We start from the raw sequence: 17,787 nt of genomic DNA on the forward strand, positions 1-17,787 counted from the left end.
AAATTGATGAGCACTATAGTAGCCCCCAAGACAAGAATAACAAATATTCCTAGTCTGACTACTGGTTTTCTCACCAATCAGAAGAACCATTCACAACAGATTCATAAAGTTACTTGGAATGAAGTGACTTTTCCTCTTGAATGGAAATTATCCGGTCCAAAAAAGCCACCGGAAAGTGCGAAAGCAAGAATTTATGAAAGTAGGAAGACTGGAGAAATCAGTCTCAATTTTGACAATCACAGAAAAAGTGATGTCTATCCTGAGAACCTCAGGGTAAACAGGAATCTTCTCAGAAGAAGCTATAGCACTAGAGAAGCTAGTGTTAGTGGTACAAAACCCACTATTGAAGAACCAATACCTGAAGAAGAATTAGAAGCTGATCTAAACAGACCAGTTAATATGTTCAGAGCAGAAAAGCTCTATGAACTCTATGAAGAAGCAGAATCTTGTGAAAATCCTGAACGATTAGAAAAACTAATCGAAGAAATGAAAGAGTTCAAAAGCAGAAAGACGAGAAAAGTCTTTCCTTATCAAGATATTGAAATGGAAGAAGGAGATAGCTCCAGAACTTTCATTATCAGGGAAAAAGGGAAAATAAAACTTCCAGTTCAGAAAGCCCCCACAGGTAGAAAAAGGGAAAGAAATTCCCATAGATTTGTCCCAGAGGACAATATGCCTAAAGTTCCAATCACGAACTATGACATCTGGCTAAATCTAGACAAGGCCCTAGATAAAAGAAAAGTCATTGACCAATGGGTAGATAGCCTGATGATGGCTTCTGCACTTTTCCTTGGAAAATTTGAAGCACTAGATTTGCAGGTGTACTATGAAACTACTCTTACTGGAGTAGCAAAAAAGTATTATCTGTCATTCAAAGAAACTGCCAGAGGAAGAGACTGGCTGGAAGAAATCAAAAACTCAAGATCTCCTTATGATTTTACAGTACCTCTATATGATCAGTTCTGTGAAGATCTCTCAAATCTGAGTGAGAAGGCTAAAGAAATGGCCAAATCAAATATATATGCTCTCAAAATCTGTGACATGAGATATTTTGAAGAATACTTGAATGAATTTCAAGAATATTACTGTACAATTGGTGAACTAGAGAATACTGATCTAGTTAATCTGTTACACAGAAAACTCCCTGAACCATGGAGAACAGCTGTGAGAGAAAGCATAGCTGAAAAACCAATTGAAAGATTTTCAGTTGGAAGGATTGCCGACAGAATCCGGAAATTACTAAAAGAGCAATGCAAAGCCAATCTTAGAGCTAAGATGGCCAAGAAACAACTCAAAGGAGTTGAGAATTTCTGTTATAGAATACTTGATATGCCAACCAACTGGGGATGTCATGAGTCTAAGTTCCATAGAAAAAAGAAAGAAAATTACTCTAAAAATTCAAAAGGAGTAATCAGAAAAAGGATTGGAAATTCAAGAAAAGTTCCAATTACAAGAAACAGCAGGATGAGGATCCTAAAAAGAAATTCTTCAAGAAAAAGAAGAATACTCATCAGCATAAACAACCAAGCAAGAAAGCTTGCAGATGTTGGTTATGTAAAGTCGAAGGGCACTATGCCAATGAATGCCCGGCAAAGGGTAAAAGATCTACTAAAGCTCTCTTTGACGAATATGAGCATATAGTAGAAACAGCAAACATGAAAGGTTACGAAATAGCCTATTCTGATGATGAAGAAGACGACAGGTCAGTTTACTCTGCCTGGTCTGAAGAAGAAAATTCATCTAAATCTGAGTCAGATTCTGAAGTAGAGTACTTCGAATCAAGACAGATGAATGTTCTAAGAATCAAAAACTGGGAAGAAAGCAAGACAGAATCTTTAATGTCTTCTTATCAGGTGAACCCTGGTACATTCGTTTGTGACTACTGCCTATGTCACGAAAAGAATGGTCTCCCTATGTTTTGTGAAGAGTCAAAAAAGACTTATCACAAAGAAGGCTTCATAGCCGAAGCAAGAAGGAAAACCAAGAATGGCCTTGTCAGCCAATTGGTAGAACAAGAATATGAAGAATATTTCTCTGAACAAAAAGAGAAAAAGGTAGAAGCCTTGTTCCAAGAAATCCTAGAACCATCTTCCTCAAAAATAAAGGAAGAAAGCATCGATAAAGAAAAAATCGATGAAGATATCGAACTGGTTGAACCACCAGAAATTGTTCCAGAAGAATGTAAACCATTCATTCCAAAAGAACAAGCTCAGGAAAATGAGCTTCAACAATCACAAGCTCGATCAAGAAAATGAGCTTCAACAATCGAAAGTAGTCTCTACTAGTAGATACAGCAACTACATAGAGATTGGGCTAAAATTCCCTGATCACAAAAAATATCATCTACATGCCTTTGTAGATAATGGATCAGGATTTACTATTGCAAAGAGATTTGCAATTCTAGATGAACTCTGGAAAGAAGATAAGAAAAGAACTGCTACTGGTGTCACCTATGATGGAAGTCCCCTTACCATGAACAAAGTAGCAAAAAATGTTCATATCACCATTGGTGGAGGAACATTTATCATCCGTAATGTTTGGCAATCTGATGGCCAAGGATTAGATTTCCTGTTGGGAATGATTTTATTCTCCAACAGAGATTCATTCAGGATGAAGAAGCGATAGGCTTCAGAAAAGGAGAACGGGTGTTCTGGGCAGACCGACTTACACAAGCAAAAAGTGTAGTAGGTCCTGGTTTTACTACTCAGTATCAGATATCGCAACAGAATAGTGGTGATCTTACCCCCTACAAACCCAAATTCGAACCTATACTCCAAATCAAGCAACAAGAAGAATTACTTGTTGAAGAATCTTCTGGAGAAGAAGGAGAAGAAGAAGAAGAAGAAACTAGTGAAGATGAAGAAGCTAGTTTCATCCATGAGCATAACCTTAAGCACTTTCAGAATAAGCTTGAGTCTCAGAAAATTCTCACTCTTGATAAAATCAAGAAACTACTCAAACAGAATATCGATGTAGACCCTCAGAAGTTTTGGGAAAAAGACCCAGTGGTCTGTGAATTAAGATTACATGACATGAATGCCATCTGTCATGTCAAAGCCATTCCTCAGTACAAAGAGGAAGATCAAAAAGAATTCAGACAAGATATTGAAGATCTCCTGAACAAGAGATTAATTCAACCTTCCACTAGCCTTCATCATGCTCCAGCATTCTACGTGAGAAATCATGCAGAAAATCTAAGAGGAAAAGCTAGAATGGTGATTGACCACAGAGATGTCAACAAGAAGACTGTCAAAGACGGTTATCAAATTGCTCAAGTAAGAGTATTGATCAACCAGCTCAGAGGAGCCAAAGTCTTTTCAAAATTCGATGCAAAGTTGGGTTTTGGCAAGTCAAGATGCATCCTGAGAGTGTACCTCTCACTGCATTTGGAACACCACAAGGACATTACGAATGGCTAGTAATGTCTTTTGGTCTAAAGCAAGCTCCTTCAATCTTCCAAAGAAAGATGGACAACATCTTCAAGCATGTCGCAGAGTTCTGCGTCGTCTACATAGATGACATCCTTGTCTTCTCCAAAAATAGAGAAGAACACATGAAACACCTCTATGAGGTAGTAAAGCTGATAGTTCAGCATGGAATTATCCTAGGAGAAAAGAAAATCTTCTTTATCCTCGATGAAGTTGATTTCCTAGGAATAAATATCAAGAATGGAGTGATAAAACTTCAACCTCATATCCTTGAAAAGATCTGGAAATTCCCAGATAGAATTCCTGATGCTAAGAGTCTAGAGAGATTCCTTGGTGTCATAAATTATGGGAGAGATTTCATTCCAAAAATCTCAGGGTTAACAGCAATGTTATCTCCACAAAGACAAGTTACAAAAGAAAATGGAACTTCACAAAAGATGATGAAAAAATTGTGAAGCAGATAAAAAATCTCTACAAAAACCTCCCTCCTCTTCAACAACCAGAAGAGACACTACGTCAATAAACTCATCAGACGACAGAGCTCAGAAGACAGAATAGTTGGTTTCTGTTGTCTGAATAATTTTAACGACAGAATGAAAAAATTCTGTTGTCTGAATATAGTGTATATCATAGTAAATCAGTTTTCTGAAAAAGGCTCTGTTTCAGACAACAGATTTCTGTTGTGCATTACACTGAGATTGATTTAGTTTTGGTTGTTTGAGTTTTTTTTTTTTTTTTTAAAGAAACTGTTTGAAAAGGTTATGTTTCAGACAACAGATTTCTGTTGTGCATTAAACTGCTATTGATTTAGTTTTGGTTGTTCACTTGTCTGGACTTTTTTTCCCCTTTCAGTTTGGTTGTTTGGTACAACATAAAGACATACTCGTCTAACACTTGATGAAATTTTGGCCCGACAAATTTATCAAACTGAGAGAAACCTAAAAACTGTCTCTCAGCTCGCTCTCACTCTCAAAACCCATCTTCTCTCTTGAGCTCTCTTGCTTTCGCAGAAACTTAAAAATCGTCTCTCAACTCGCTCTCACTCTCAAACCCATCTTCTCTCTTGCTCTTGCTTTCGCTCTGGCACACAACAGAAATCTTCGAACTGAAAACCCAATCCAATATCAATTTCTTCCAATCCAACATCGAACTGAAAACCTAGAAAAAATCTCAACCATCTCGCCTTGCAAACTTGAAAACCCCATTCCAGCCAAAGGATCTCAGTCTCGATCCGTATCTTGGTCTCAATCTGAATCCGCATCTGTCACTGGTAAGCCCCTTGGTTAAGTGTTAATAGATTTAGGGTTTTTGTTGGATTGGGTATTTAGGGAATTCTCGATTAAGTGTTCATCTTACTTTGCCTAGGTGATTGCATTGGGCAGCAACATAGGCAGTTTAGGTGGAGGCTGTTATCTATTGAATCCAAAATAGGAAGAGGAAAGTTCAAGGGCAAGCCCACGGGTCAGTGCCACTTCTGCACTCACGAAGAGATGGGTATTCAATCTCTCTCATTCTTTCACTTTTTCCTCTATTTCTATATCTATTTGCAAGGTCTCAGTTACTTGGTGTTTTCTCCACCCACAAAGAGATGGGTATTCAATAGATGAATTTGTAAATGTTTTACGCATTCTAATTTTGAATTTGGGGTCTTCATCTAAAAGCTCGTACTTCTTTCATGAAATTTTCTTCCTTGAATGAACTTTGGTCCAGATAAGTTCTAGGTTTCTGGTAGTGATTTGGCTTGAAGTTTGGTCTACCCATATTGGATTATTGACTCAATTGATTCAATTCCAATCGTTTAATTGTAATTCTGAATTGGGATTAGATGATTGAATTCATTTCGACCCTTATGCGGTGAATAAGGTCATATATACAGTTAAATTTGTTCTTCCTCACTACTTTAGCTTGGAAAAAAGTAGAGAGACTTGTCTAAATTTCGTTTTTAATGTTGATTAGAGGGTCATTGCTTTCTTTTTTCATTTCTTTTGCCAATGGTTTTGTTAATCTCACTTGCCTTGATCATGTTGTCAAAGCATTTTGTAGTCATGAAGTATCAATGTTAAAATGGGCCAATTTCCTACATGTCCTTCATAGTTTTCTATTGTAGTCATGAAGTTTATTTGTTTCATTTTTTTACCGGTAATGATTAAATAGTTATATCAGTTAGTTGCTTTCACATTTAGTATGTTTAGAAATTTAGGTAGTATGTTTGTACATGTTTGGGAAATCAAAGTCAACCTGCAAAAGCCAAAGACAGAGAAAGAAATACTCGAAGCTCAGATACCAGTAATCGTGAGGTATACAAACCTCATTCAGTCTATACTCGAAGACAGACTGCATAGAAAAGAAATAGCACAGGGCAGGAAAACATTGGAGCTTCTAGTTGGCCTCCTGCACTGAAGATCCGGAATACTTGGTTAGTCTCATTTCCTTTACTGTAAAAGATAGTATTTGAGATATTGGAAGAGTAGGATAAGATATTGATTCTCAAGGAGCAAGGGCCGCATACTTGAGTGATCTGCTGAGATACTTATTAGTTGTGACACTCTATGTTGTTTGAATGAGTGAGTTCTAAAATCACAATTTGTTGCTTCTTCAATGTAGCCATAACTCTTTTTTTTCCCTTTTCATGCTTGTATATTGATATTATATTATTGTGGATATTTTACATATCTGTGCATGTAAGAAAGGCTTTTTGCCCGATTCATGACATGTTTTTCCCTGTTGCCGATCATATTTGTTCCTTGCACTTAAAGCAGGGATAACTCAAATGAAGATGGATACAACAGTCGATCAAAGAAATCCAAGGCTTCTTGCAGAAAGGTGTGTTTTTACTTTTTATCTTTCTTGGCACATGACTTATACACTCATTCGGTCAATGTTTATTCCTTCTGAGCCTTGTGCTTTTATGAGTAATCTATACATACCTGGGTATATGAAATAACATGGTATTCTTCGTCTTGACACACTTTGATGGCTTATGGCACAATTGCTTGGTTCTTTGAAATGTGAATTTGAGTTGTTTGAGCTGTATTCTGAGAGATATGTACTCGTTGCAATAACTGTGCTGATTTTGGAGCTGAATGTCATATTCTTACTATCTTGTAGATTTTGTGTGTAAAAGAATTCGACATAAAGTATATAGGGGAACTTGGTCCACATTATTATAAGATGGGTTGTTTATTACATCTCAGTTATGTAAAGTTTAAACAACACTGACAGTTATAAGGTCCATACTTATAACATCAAGTTTATAGTAATGATTATAAAGTTTGTGTAAAAGACTTACAACTGCTGTGTATTACTGCTGATGTCAAAGTTTATAGTAGCTTTAGCATTTTTTGTTTTTGTTTTTTTTTTTTTGGCAATTAACTTTATCATTTTTGAGCTATGTTGATCTTGTCTGATATTTATTCTGGTTAGAAGTTTACTTTTTACAGGTTTGGTATCCATCTCTGAGTGTTGACCCTTTAAAGTAGGGTGATTTCTTGAGGTACGCATGTACTTAAGAAAACATGTTTATACTGCTTCTTTTTGAAAGATTGTATTTGACCTGAGATGGTGAATTCTTGTCTAACATGCACCTCTCAATTTCTCAAATGGGGTAAAGTATTATGTTAAATTTAGGTCAATAACCCTGTATGCTTTGTATTATTCCACTCAAATTCGATGCTTGTTTCTTTGGCCTTCATTCAAAGGCTCTATAACCGAACTTTTACCATTCTATTTTTGCATCATATTATTTATATGATATAGTGGTTAGTAGTGATGATACTTTGGTTGGTATAAATGGTTAAAAAATTTCAGTTCGTGTTCTTTATTCTTCCAAAATTTTATTGATAGGGAAGGAGTCGCAAACTTTGATGATATCCTTGCAAATTCAGATGCATTCATGGTGGCACGAGGTGATCTTTGAATGGAAATTCCAATAGAAGAGATCTTTTTGGCTGAGAAAGTGATGATCTATAAGTGCAACATCTAAGGAAAACATGTTGTCACGACAATATACAGATGTTGGAACTAGTAGTTGTTGAATATGTCGATGAATTGTACAAGTTCTACAAACTTGAAGAGGTAATCCCTTACCCTTTTTCCCCCTTCCCAGATCTTCCCTTTTAGGCTTCTTCTATTATACCTTTTCTTACACTTGAATATTACTTATGCAGGATAACTACCGAGTTGGAGATTACTTGGACATTGATCAAGTCTGGGTTGAATGGGCAAGCATGCTGTCAAGTTTCAGATCACTAGTGTTGTATGTCTGTGGTAGATCAGTAGTTAGGAATCATTTTGTGCATATAGCTAGAACTCACTTTGGTGGCTGTAATGATTCATGATGATATTCAAATAAATAGACCAATTTTTCTGAAATTGTGTCGTGCAAATGCTCTTTCTAAGACAAAACTAAAAACCAATTAAAGTTGACATCCAAACCAACATCAGACTACAAAATTCTGTTGTCTGAAATCACCATAAACCACAGATGAAGCAAACCAATTGTATTATTTATGCTAGTCAGACAACAGATAATTGTGGTTTTTAATTGAATCACACAATAGAAAGGCCCAAGAAAGTTCAAGCCTCTATATATTCAAACGACATAATTCTGTCTTATTACTCAAAATTAAACAATAGAACATTCTAATTTATATGTTGTCCACAATTGATTCACACAACAGAAAAAATCCAAGATAGTTCAAATTTCCATATATTCAGACAACAGATTTCTGTCGTCTTAATGAAATATAAACGATAGAGTTTTATGAAAATATGTTGTGCAGAGTCTTTTATAACAACATATAACTGTCGTTTTGTTACATCTTTAACCTCAGAAAGTCATAATTCGGCATATCTCGACATAATCAGACAACATATTATTAGCCGGCCTATGTTGTTTGAGTGAAATATAGATCACGGGTAATATCTGTCGTCTGAAGGCCTAAGAGATATCAAGCTACTAGACAACAGAAATTTTCTGAATCAGACAACAATCATCGGCTGTTGTCTGATGGGGTTATTGACATAGTGAGAATGATGTAATTATCCTCCAAACAGATGCGAGTGATAATTATTGGTTTGGTGTTGTTCTGGAAAAAATGCCTGGAACTAACATTGAAAAGATCTGTAAATTTTGTAGCGGCAAGTTCAACCCTGCAGAACTAAATTATCCCACAGGGGAAAAAGAAATTTTGGCTGTTAAAAAAACAATTTTAAATTCTCCAGCTTTTCTTGGAAAACCCTTTACTGTCCGCACCGATTGTGCCAGAGTAAAGAACTTCAAAAATTTCAAACTTGATAAAGCTGCTGATAGAGGAAGACTAGCAAACTGGCAATTATTTCTTAACCAATATGATTATAGTGTTGAATTAATTGCAAGAAACAAGAATTATCTTCCAGACGCCTTGACCAGAGAAATGGTAATGTTCAGCCAAAGAAATGATGACGAAGGTCGTAATCCCAGAAGCAGAAGAACTGGGTAAGAACATGAGCCTGAAGAGGATCCTAGAGAAACCAAAAAAAAATCCTCAAAAGGTTTCTGCTAAGTCCAAAAGGACTAGCCACAATTGATCAATCCCAGGGTAAAGGATTGTCTAGCCCGTCTCAAACGGTAGACGGTAAAGGCTCATCAAGACCGTTAAAGGCTGTTGCTTTGCCAAAAAGCAAACTTACTCCAACTGGAGTAATAAATGTTTTTAATTATGAACTTCAAACGTTCGACACTCCTGTGTTCAGAACTGGCAAGAGATTAGCCTACCACTAGAAAGCAATTCTGGATAATCTCCTTTTTGCTTTTCAGGAAAGAAGTAGTGGTTTGATGTTTCCAGCACTCTTTGCACTTGCTAAGGAACTCTATGAAAATGGCAGACCACAGTTTGAAGAACTTCATACATAGTAGAGTGCTGTAAGAAAAGAAAAAACTCACTTCCTTGAAAGCCCAGAAAGTGCTAGGGTCCCTATCATGGCACTCAATGAATCAGACTGGCATGAATTTCATAGTCTGATCGGAAGTCATAATTCAGAAGACCGAGTACCTCCAACTCTCTTTATCATTGCAGGACCATATGTTGGAAGATACTTAGTCAATGTTCAGAGCGAACATCCTCAAGAATACAAGCTTTGGCTTGTTGAAAATGGTTTTGTCCATAATCTGTGGACTAAAACAAATGATGATCTTAAAGGTTTGCTGCCTATCATTGTCAACACAGTCAAAAACATTGAAAGAAATGACTGCATGCTTCGACTGAACTTTAGATCCACTCCTCCAGAATGAATCCAGAAGGCAAACGGTGAGTTTGAGTATATTTCTCCATATCATTATGTGAGAATTATTCAAAGGAAATATCTTTAACCAGCCTGCGTTGGGTATAATGGCCAGCCAAATTCAAGCATCCCATGGATGAAAGACATGACCTTAGAATATATCAAAAAGATCATCTCTAAAGATATCAACAATACCTTCCTGGCAGCAGGAGAAAAAACTATCATCACTGCTTACGATCATCCTGCCGTAGTCAACAGTGACCTGTTCCTATCTCTTACCAGAAAGGAGATAGATTCGACACTGGCATGCTTACAATGGGTGGAAAGACTTGAAACAGACAACCACTACAAGATGTTTGTTGATACAGATGTCGAAGATAATGCAACAACTGCTCGAATGGCCCAGGCAGATAACGACTCGTTTGTCCTTGGTCACAATTCAGAAACAGACGAGAACATGTGAAGCAGCAGGTGTAGAAAGCACCGAAAGTACTTTTGGACTTTACTCAAAAGTTGCTTTTGCTTTTCAAAAAGACAAGTGAAAAATATTTCACCTAAGGAATCTGCTTTTCCCCATCCGACCTCCACCAGTAGGAGCACTCAGGAAAGCAGGAAATCACAGAGTTGTTCTGTACATTTTGTTATTTTGAATTATAATTTGAGTTCCGCTCCCTATATAAGGAGCTTTAGCTTCCCTTAGAATGCATTCGAAAAAACTTCTAGATCAGTTCTAGAAAGGAAAAAGAAAGCCATAGTAGCAATGTGCTCTCCCTTCCTGTCTAGTGGGAAGTAGTGTGCTTTCATTTCAAGTAAGTACTGTAATCATTCTTATGGATAGCTAAACAGCTTCTTAGCTGTTTACCTGAGCATGAGGCTCTGAATTCTTAGCTTGTACTTCTGTTTATATGAATAAATTCAGTGTTTTCACTTCATCAAGTTTTAAAATTAGCAAGTTAGTTATCATTTCTGTTATCTTATTCATGTTCGGCCAGTATCTTATACTATCTTTAAGTTCAGATTTCCTAGTTCTTAGAAAAATTTGCCTCAGCTTAGGATAAAAACAAGCAGCAGTGATTCCGCCTGTTAAAGTAACCGTTAGGTGAAAAACTTGGGCATGTTGAAGGCTAGTTTTGTTTTTCTCAAAAGTTGGAACATGGTTTTCTAAGAAAAAGTGAGTTTTGGACCTAAAAGTCAGCATATGATACACTAGGCACTACTTTAGAAAGGACTACCCTTATGAGTCTTTTCCCCTAAAAGTTGTGTAATTGGGCAAAATACAAGGATGATGGATTGGTTGGGCAAAATACCATGAGTTTTTGGGCAAACGGGCACAACCCTTATGATAAAATCAAAGGGAATTGATTTTTTAGCTTAATATTTCAATCTTTTTGAACCAAGAAAAATATGTTCTCTCAGTATTTGAATCAAAGTCTTTTTCAATCTTTTGAAATAATAATTGATCCTATCAAGGAAAATAAAATTGAAATTCTACTCGGAAAGAAAATACTTACATACAAGGAAAAAAAAATCTAAAGTTTGTGTTGCAAATGAAATACTCTTGTAACAATCATATATAGAAATATATACTCAAATCAGTAATCACAATATAAAGCAAGGAAGAAATCAAGGATGTAATTGATTATGATAAAATCAAAGGGAATTGATTTTTTAGCTTAATATTTCAAAATCAAATGGATGCTAAGATTAAGAAAGACACTTAATTTAACTCTCTACAATCATCAGAAGGGCAAATTAGATATATCAAATATGAGAAAAACTATTAATATAGAGACATACAAATCCTATCCAGAGTGAGGCCTCGCTCTGAAATTAAAGTGCGAGGTTGGAGTTGAGGGTCCACTTTCGATCTCATATCCACTTCTCGACCGTTCAGATTTTAGGTACTAATATATAGATCATCACTGCAAAATTTCAGCCAAATTAGTACCTAAAATTTCAGCCAAATTAATGATCTTTGGGCCAAATTAGTGCCAAAATTTCAGCCAGATTTGAACTCTTGGAGTCAAAAGTACAATTCATTTGTTATCTTTCTTCATAGACTTAAAGTCTGAAAAGTATTCCATATTTTCACCACAGGAGGTATCAGATTAACGTAGGCAGTTGCGTCACCACAATAATGAATTAAGTTTAGCCCAACAAAATGTTTTTTTTTTTTTTGTTTAACGGTAAATAAGTCCAAGAAGATATTTGATTCCCCGTTTCCATATATATCACCTACTACAAGAATAGTAGAATGAATCTGTTGGTATTGTAAAGGGAAAGTGGCCTTCAGTTCTCCTAAATCTCAAACTCAACAGAAGTCTCTCCCAGCTATTCATCAATGGCGGAATCAACTAAGACGTACTACTACTACACATCTGTAACACAGTTTATTTCTTCTTTTTCTTCTCTCTTTCTGAACTTGCTTCTCGTGTTTTCCTGGTATGCAGTTGTGACAGGATCAAACAAAGGAATCGGATTCGAAACTGTAAGGCAGTTGGCCTCAAAGGGAATCACTGTGGTGTTAACTGCTAGAGACGAGAAGAGGGGCCTTGAAGCTGTTGAGAAACTGAAAGAATCTGGTCTCTCAGGCCAAGTTGTTTTTCACCAACTTGATGTGGCTGACCCTGCTAGTATTGCTTCTCTGGCACAATTCATCAAAACACAGTATGGAAGACTCGATATTTTGGTATGGTCCAACCTCTTTCCTTGAAAGTTCTGTCCTTTAGAGTTGAGCTCATCAATACTACCTTTCTCAATTGTAGCACATAGATGTATTAGATTGAGTGGTTGACGTGCACCCCATCCGTTGTTTTCCTTTGTTGGTAAAATAGTTCAAAAATTTTGATTGTTGAACTTTGACAGGTGAACAATGCTGCGATTTTTGGAGCTATAATTGATAATACTGATGATTTTAAAGCTGCAATTGAATCTGGTGCTGTAAGTCTTGTAACTTATTTCTCTGTTGTTCCACCACTTGACGCGAAAAGATGCATTTTTGATGAAATGATGCTTCTAAACCACGGTTAATTATGTTGCTCTTAGTTTCTCTTTGGGGTTCTTCTGTTTCATTTCTCAGCATATAACACAATTCTATTGATAGCCATTGACAACTAGATGCTTTCATTAGTTCAATGTACTAATGTAGTTTGATATTTGGTTTTGGCCAAAGATTGGTCTATTTGAGTTGATCCCATGCCTTTTTCCTTTATCTTTGCAAAGTAAGTCATCTGAGAGTTCAAGAGACCGTAAAAAAATAAATTCTTTTTCTTACTGGTTCATGCAGGGACCAGGACAGATTGATTATACAAAGTTGCTGACTGAAACTTATGAGTTAACAGAAGAATGCTTGCAAATCAATTATTATGGTGCTAAAAGAACAGCTGAAGCACTAATTCCACTCCTCCAGCTATCTGATTCACCAAGGATTGTTAATGTTTCATCCTCCGGGGGGAAGTTAAAGAACATACCAAGTGATCGAGTGAAAGCAGTTCTTAGTACTGATGTCGAGAACCTGAGCGAAGAGAGTGTAGATGAAATATTAACAGAGTTTCTAAACGACCTCAAGGAGAATTTACTTGAAAGCAAGGGTTGGCCTCCTGCGATGTCAGGCTATATACTCTCAAAGGCAGCAATGAATGCATATTCGAGGATTCTAGCCAAGAAGTACCCCGGTTTTCGTGTCAACTCTGTCTGCCCTGGCTATGTCAAAACAGATATAAACTTCAATACTGGTGTCTTGCCTGTTGAAGAAGGTGCTGCAAGTGTCGTGAATTTAGCATTGCTGCCTAATGATGGCCCCACAGGCCAATTCTTTTTTCTGTCTGAAGTACAAAGTCTTTAAACGAAGATTGATTTATGCAAATATATGTCAGTTGTAGCTGATTAAATTTGGAACCGCTGTTTCTTAATAAAATTCAGTGAATCCGTTATGTAGTATGTTTCATGATATATAGCACCTTGGAGATTACAGTCCTAAGTCTGCAATAATTTGCATATGATGCGTGTATCAGGAGAAAAAATATTCCTTTATCCTTGCAAATTGCTATTGGAATGCTGTGCTAATTCTAGACACTTTATATCCAGACCATGAAGTATCCTCATCAATCCTCTCTATTCCACTATCTCAAGAAGGAGGTGCATGATAAAGTGGTCTGCCACTTTAACAAGAATGGTAATTTCTCTTTTAAAAGCAAACTCTTAAGCAAGAACGAACAAGTTTTTTGAACAGTAATAAGGAATCACCTGATCACTAGCCAGTAGAAAGGGCAGCAAAGTGTTTGGAATCAGCTATCAGATTTGGAAACTTCTAATACGGCGAAAATCTTATTAGAGGGCCTTCCATAATTTTCTTCCTTATGCATCAAACTTGTATCTTTATTTGCACATAGTATCCATTAGTTGAGTCATTAGCATCCGATAGGCTCTTGAAGTTATTTCTATTCAGTTGTAAACTTACTAAAAATCTAGTTGCACCCTTGTGATCGAAAAGAGGTATGTTTAAAATTCCATAGTTACTAAAACTAAGTGATATGCCATCCATCAAAAATATCTGTGAATCGAATTGGAGACAAATCCATTCACATCTTAAATCCTTCAGATGAAACATTGATTCAGTTCAAGCATCTCAGATAAACTTGACCGCACAGACTGCATACAAGTCAACTCAAACGCTAGCTCCCAATGGCCCACAAATTTGAAACCACAAACTGTAATCTCAAATCTCAAAAGACACGCGCTTCCAATGGTTACTTTACTGAAATCAAGGGAATGAGGGGATCATAGGAGAGAAAAGTTCAAGGGAGCTAGTGTAATTGTAGTCTCTGTTATCAGAAAAAGATCTAGCTGCAGATTTGGAACCGATTCTAATACTCTTGAATTGTTTGGATTTTATGTATTGGTTGCAGGAGGAGACGGTGGAATATGTGACTCACAACATGTGGTTCCCTATTTACAGCCCTCTTATTCATGAAAAATGAGGACTGGTATCACATGCAGTGCATGACTTGTGGTCACTTTCCTTCCTGGCTATCTTTTTGAAGCATATATAGATGTCTACAATTTTTGCAGCCAAGAAACTTATTCTTGATAAAACTTCCTCAATTCATAATTTACGAGCTCAGAGAACGAGAAGGAAAGTAGTGAAACAGTGATTATGCCCTCTAATTCATCTGATTGGAAAATCCATTTGTTTGAACAATCCATTGCTGATATATATTGTTGCAGTTAACCTAGTATTAGGTGTGACTAGTCCAAACGTGAACATGTTTTCTTATGTAATAGAGAGAGTAGTTTCAATCATAGATTTCAAACATCTTTCAAGAATATGATTCCGTGTAATATTATATAATCTTTGTATTCTTACCCCTCTATATAAAGGGCCATATTATCAATGAATAAATACACAGTTCTCTCAAATTCTTTTTATTCTTCAACACATTATCAGCAATTTAGCACAAGTCCTAACCCGAACACCAAAAGCCAGAAAATCTCTAAAACCTTAAATCCCAAAATCACCACTCCGCACATCCTCTTCCTTGCTACCTAGCATCCGTCACACGCCCGTGCGCCTATTGCGCCTCCGCACATCTAGAAACAAGCTTCTCCAAATTACTTTTAGCAAGAAATTAATCAAGCTTCGAAAAACCAAGTAAGTATTTATAAAAGTTATTGGTTTCTTAATTTTCCCATTTTCGTATCCGGGGATTCTAATATCCTTGCGTACACCCAGCTTTCTCTCACGTTGGATTCAAGTCAAACTACGGGGGTTCACGCTGCTCCGAACTTCGGTGCATTAAAGCCTTGAATCATTTTTCTTTCTCAACCATTTAGAAATGTCAAAAGTTTCGGTCTAATCCAACTTTTTGAAATTTGTGTTTCTTTGTAGCGTTCTTTGCTCAAAAACGTATTTTATTAGTTAGGAGCCGTGACCACTTACCCAATTTCAGCTTAAAAATTGTCCACTTACTCCACTAAGAGTTTTTTAACCTCACTTACCCAATCTAACATCTTTTGACAATTTTGCCCCTATTATTAAATTGAAATCTATCTATCTCTCTCTCTCTCTCTCTCTCTCTCTCTCTCTCTCTCTCTCTCTCTCTCTCTCTCTCTCTCTCTCTCTCTCTCTCTCTCTCCCCTCCTCCCATCTTCGATCTATTTTCTCTCTCCTCCCTTCCCAACGTGGCCCGCTCTCTCACTAAGCTCAATCTCCTGACGGCGTCGTTTACCGAGGGTTTCAGAGCCGACGAGATCCGATCCATCACCGAGGCTTACCCCAAGCTTCAGCAGCTCTTCGTCACTTGTATGTTCGATCCCAGATACATAGGGTTCGTCGGGGAGAAGGCTCTCTTGGCCATATTGACCAATTGCCTGGAGCTCAGAGTCGTTCATCTCATCGATATGTCGTCATTGGCCAACGCGCGTGGGGATCCAAATGACGAAGGTTTCACATCTCAGGACGCTCAGATTGGGCAGGCGACTTTGATTGACTTCTTCTCCGGGCTTCCTTTTCTGGAAGAGCTGGTACTAGGTGTATGTAAGAACGTGAGGAACAGTGGACTAGCCTTGGAGGTTCTTGCTTCCAAGTGCCCCAAACTGAGAACTCTCAAGCTTGGCCAGTTCCATGGGCTGTGCTCGGCGGTTGGGTCCCAGCTCGATGGCATTGCTCTGTGTCAGGAGCTGGAGTCACTGTCGATTAAGAACTCTGCGGATTTGACAGATATGGGATTGATCGAACTCTGCACTACCTCTCTCCTCTTCGATCTATTTTCAGTCCTAGGGGGCCACGTTGGTGAAAGTTTTATTGAGTAGTTATACATGTCTATTGCGAGACAATAATATGATTATTGGGAGGCAATAATATAAGTATTGGGGGGGGTGTAATAATATGCATATAAATTGATCAATTGTGCCTGTATTGTATTCATTTTGGTTTTGGGAGTTTATGCAATTCACTGGAGGGCAATAATATGATTATTGGAGGCAATAATATGAGTATTGGGGGGCAATAATATGGTTACTGGGTATTATTAAGGGGCAATAAATTAAGACGCCAGAATCCGGTCACCAGTTAGGTAGCCGGATTCACGTCACCGGTCGCCGGAGTCCGCCATAGGAGTCAAGCAAGGTCTCCAATGACTTATTTCTCAAAGTGACAAAGAAGGAGAGGGCCAAATTGTCCCAAAAATAAATAAAAATGAATTAAAAAAATACTTAATTGAGTTTTAGAGAAATAATATCTTAGAGTGTTTGGGTAAATGGGCAATCTCTTGGAATGTTTGGGTAAGTGGACAATATTGGGTAAATGATCATTTCCCCTATTAAGTTATTCTCATTGAAGCCTCTTCAGCCAGCTCCAACTTTGACGTGATTATTGGAGATAATGCTAATTTGAAAGGGTATCTATCGGCTAATTTTGACATAAAAATTTAAGTTGGTAGGCATACTTAATGGCCGAAGCACAAATTATTTTTAATAAGCACGTGGCCTCAAACCAAATGAAATTGAGGCCGCAAATTTAGAAATTTGAAGTTTATAATAAAGCCTCGTTGAGCAGCTCTTCCTTGACTGTAATTGTTGCGTTTTATTTTCTTGTTTCAGTTTCTTAAACAAATAAAAGAAAAGAAAGTGTGCTCTAACCTACGTGGCCCCATTTTGGCCGAATGGTTTTTGACTTCAATGTAAGTATTGTTGCATATGGTTTGAAAGTAAGATGACATCTATTTTTATTTTTTAAAGGAGAATCGGCTAGATAGTAGAAAGTATAGCCGTGTGGTGCAATTGGAAAGCAGTTTCATAGTGGCTTTTAACAACAGTCACTACTCTTGGATGGACGTGCGCGAGGTGAAAGAAAGAAATTAATGACTTGATGTACATATACAACTGCGTGTTGTCAGTACCTCAGCGTCCAATAGTCTATTATGGCTGGGAGTTATTGAGCCCAAAGAGAGAAGCGGATAGGGGATTAGTGGCTTAACAAGGAAGCAAAAATGGAATTCTTGCTGGAGGACAAAGGCGATAAAGTCCAGAAGCATGAAAGAAAAATATGCTTAATCAAGAAGAAACCATGCAAGTATGAAGATAAGTAAAGAAAGCTATA

At 37.1% G+C, this 17,787-nt stretch overlaps 1 protein-coding gene and 2 long non-coding RNA genes across 6 annotated transcripts; all 3 read left to right on the forward strand.

Moving 5' to 3' along the window:
• The first annotated feature begins 4,284 nt into the window (after positions 1–4,284).
• On the forward strand, positions 4,285–7,266 carry LOC112181321. 4 transcript variants are annotated; one of them, XR_005807946.1, is made up of 4 exons: positions 4,285–4,698; positions 4,794–4,922; positions 6,185–6,251; positions 6,869–7,266. It is a non-coding gene; the product is annotated as an uncharacterized LOC112181321 (long non-coding RNA). The 4 variants fall into 4 exon arrangements; XR_005807942.1 differs by having other exon boundaries at positions 6,188–6,251; positions 6,855–7,266; XR_005807940.1 differs by having other exon boundaries at positions 6,188–6,251.
• A 10-nt stretch (positions 7,267–7,276) lies between these two features.
• On the forward strand, positions 7,277–7,799 carry LOC112181316. Its single transcript, XR_002928781.2, has 2 exons — positions 7,277–7,502; positions 7,595–7,799. It is a non-coding gene; the product is annotated as an uncharacterized LOC112181316 (long non-coding RNA).
• A 4,120-nt stretch (positions 7,800–11,919) lies between these two features.
• Positions 11,920–13,683, forward strand: LOC112167998 ((+)-neomenthol dehydrogenase). Its single transcript, XM_040515960.1, has 4 exons — positions 11,920–12,050; positions 12,132–12,378; positions 12,555–12,629; positions 12,976–13,683. The coding sequence occupies exons 1-4, from the start codon at positions 12,031–12,033 to the stop codon at positions 13,531–13,533; spliced, it is 900 nt and encodes a 299-aa protein (XP_040371894.1). The 5' UTR covers positions 11,920–12,030; the 3' UTR covers positions 13,534–13,683.
• The last annotated feature ends 4,104 nt before the right edge of the window (positions 13,684–17,787 follow it).

Source organism: Rosa chinensis, chromosome 1, assembly GCF_002994745.2.
Source record: "Rosa chinensis cultivar Old Blush chromosome 1, RchiOBHm-V2, whole genome shotgun sequence".
NCBI lineage: Eukaryota > Viridiplantae > Streptophyta > Magnoliopsida > Rosales > Rosaceae > Rosa > Rosa chinensis.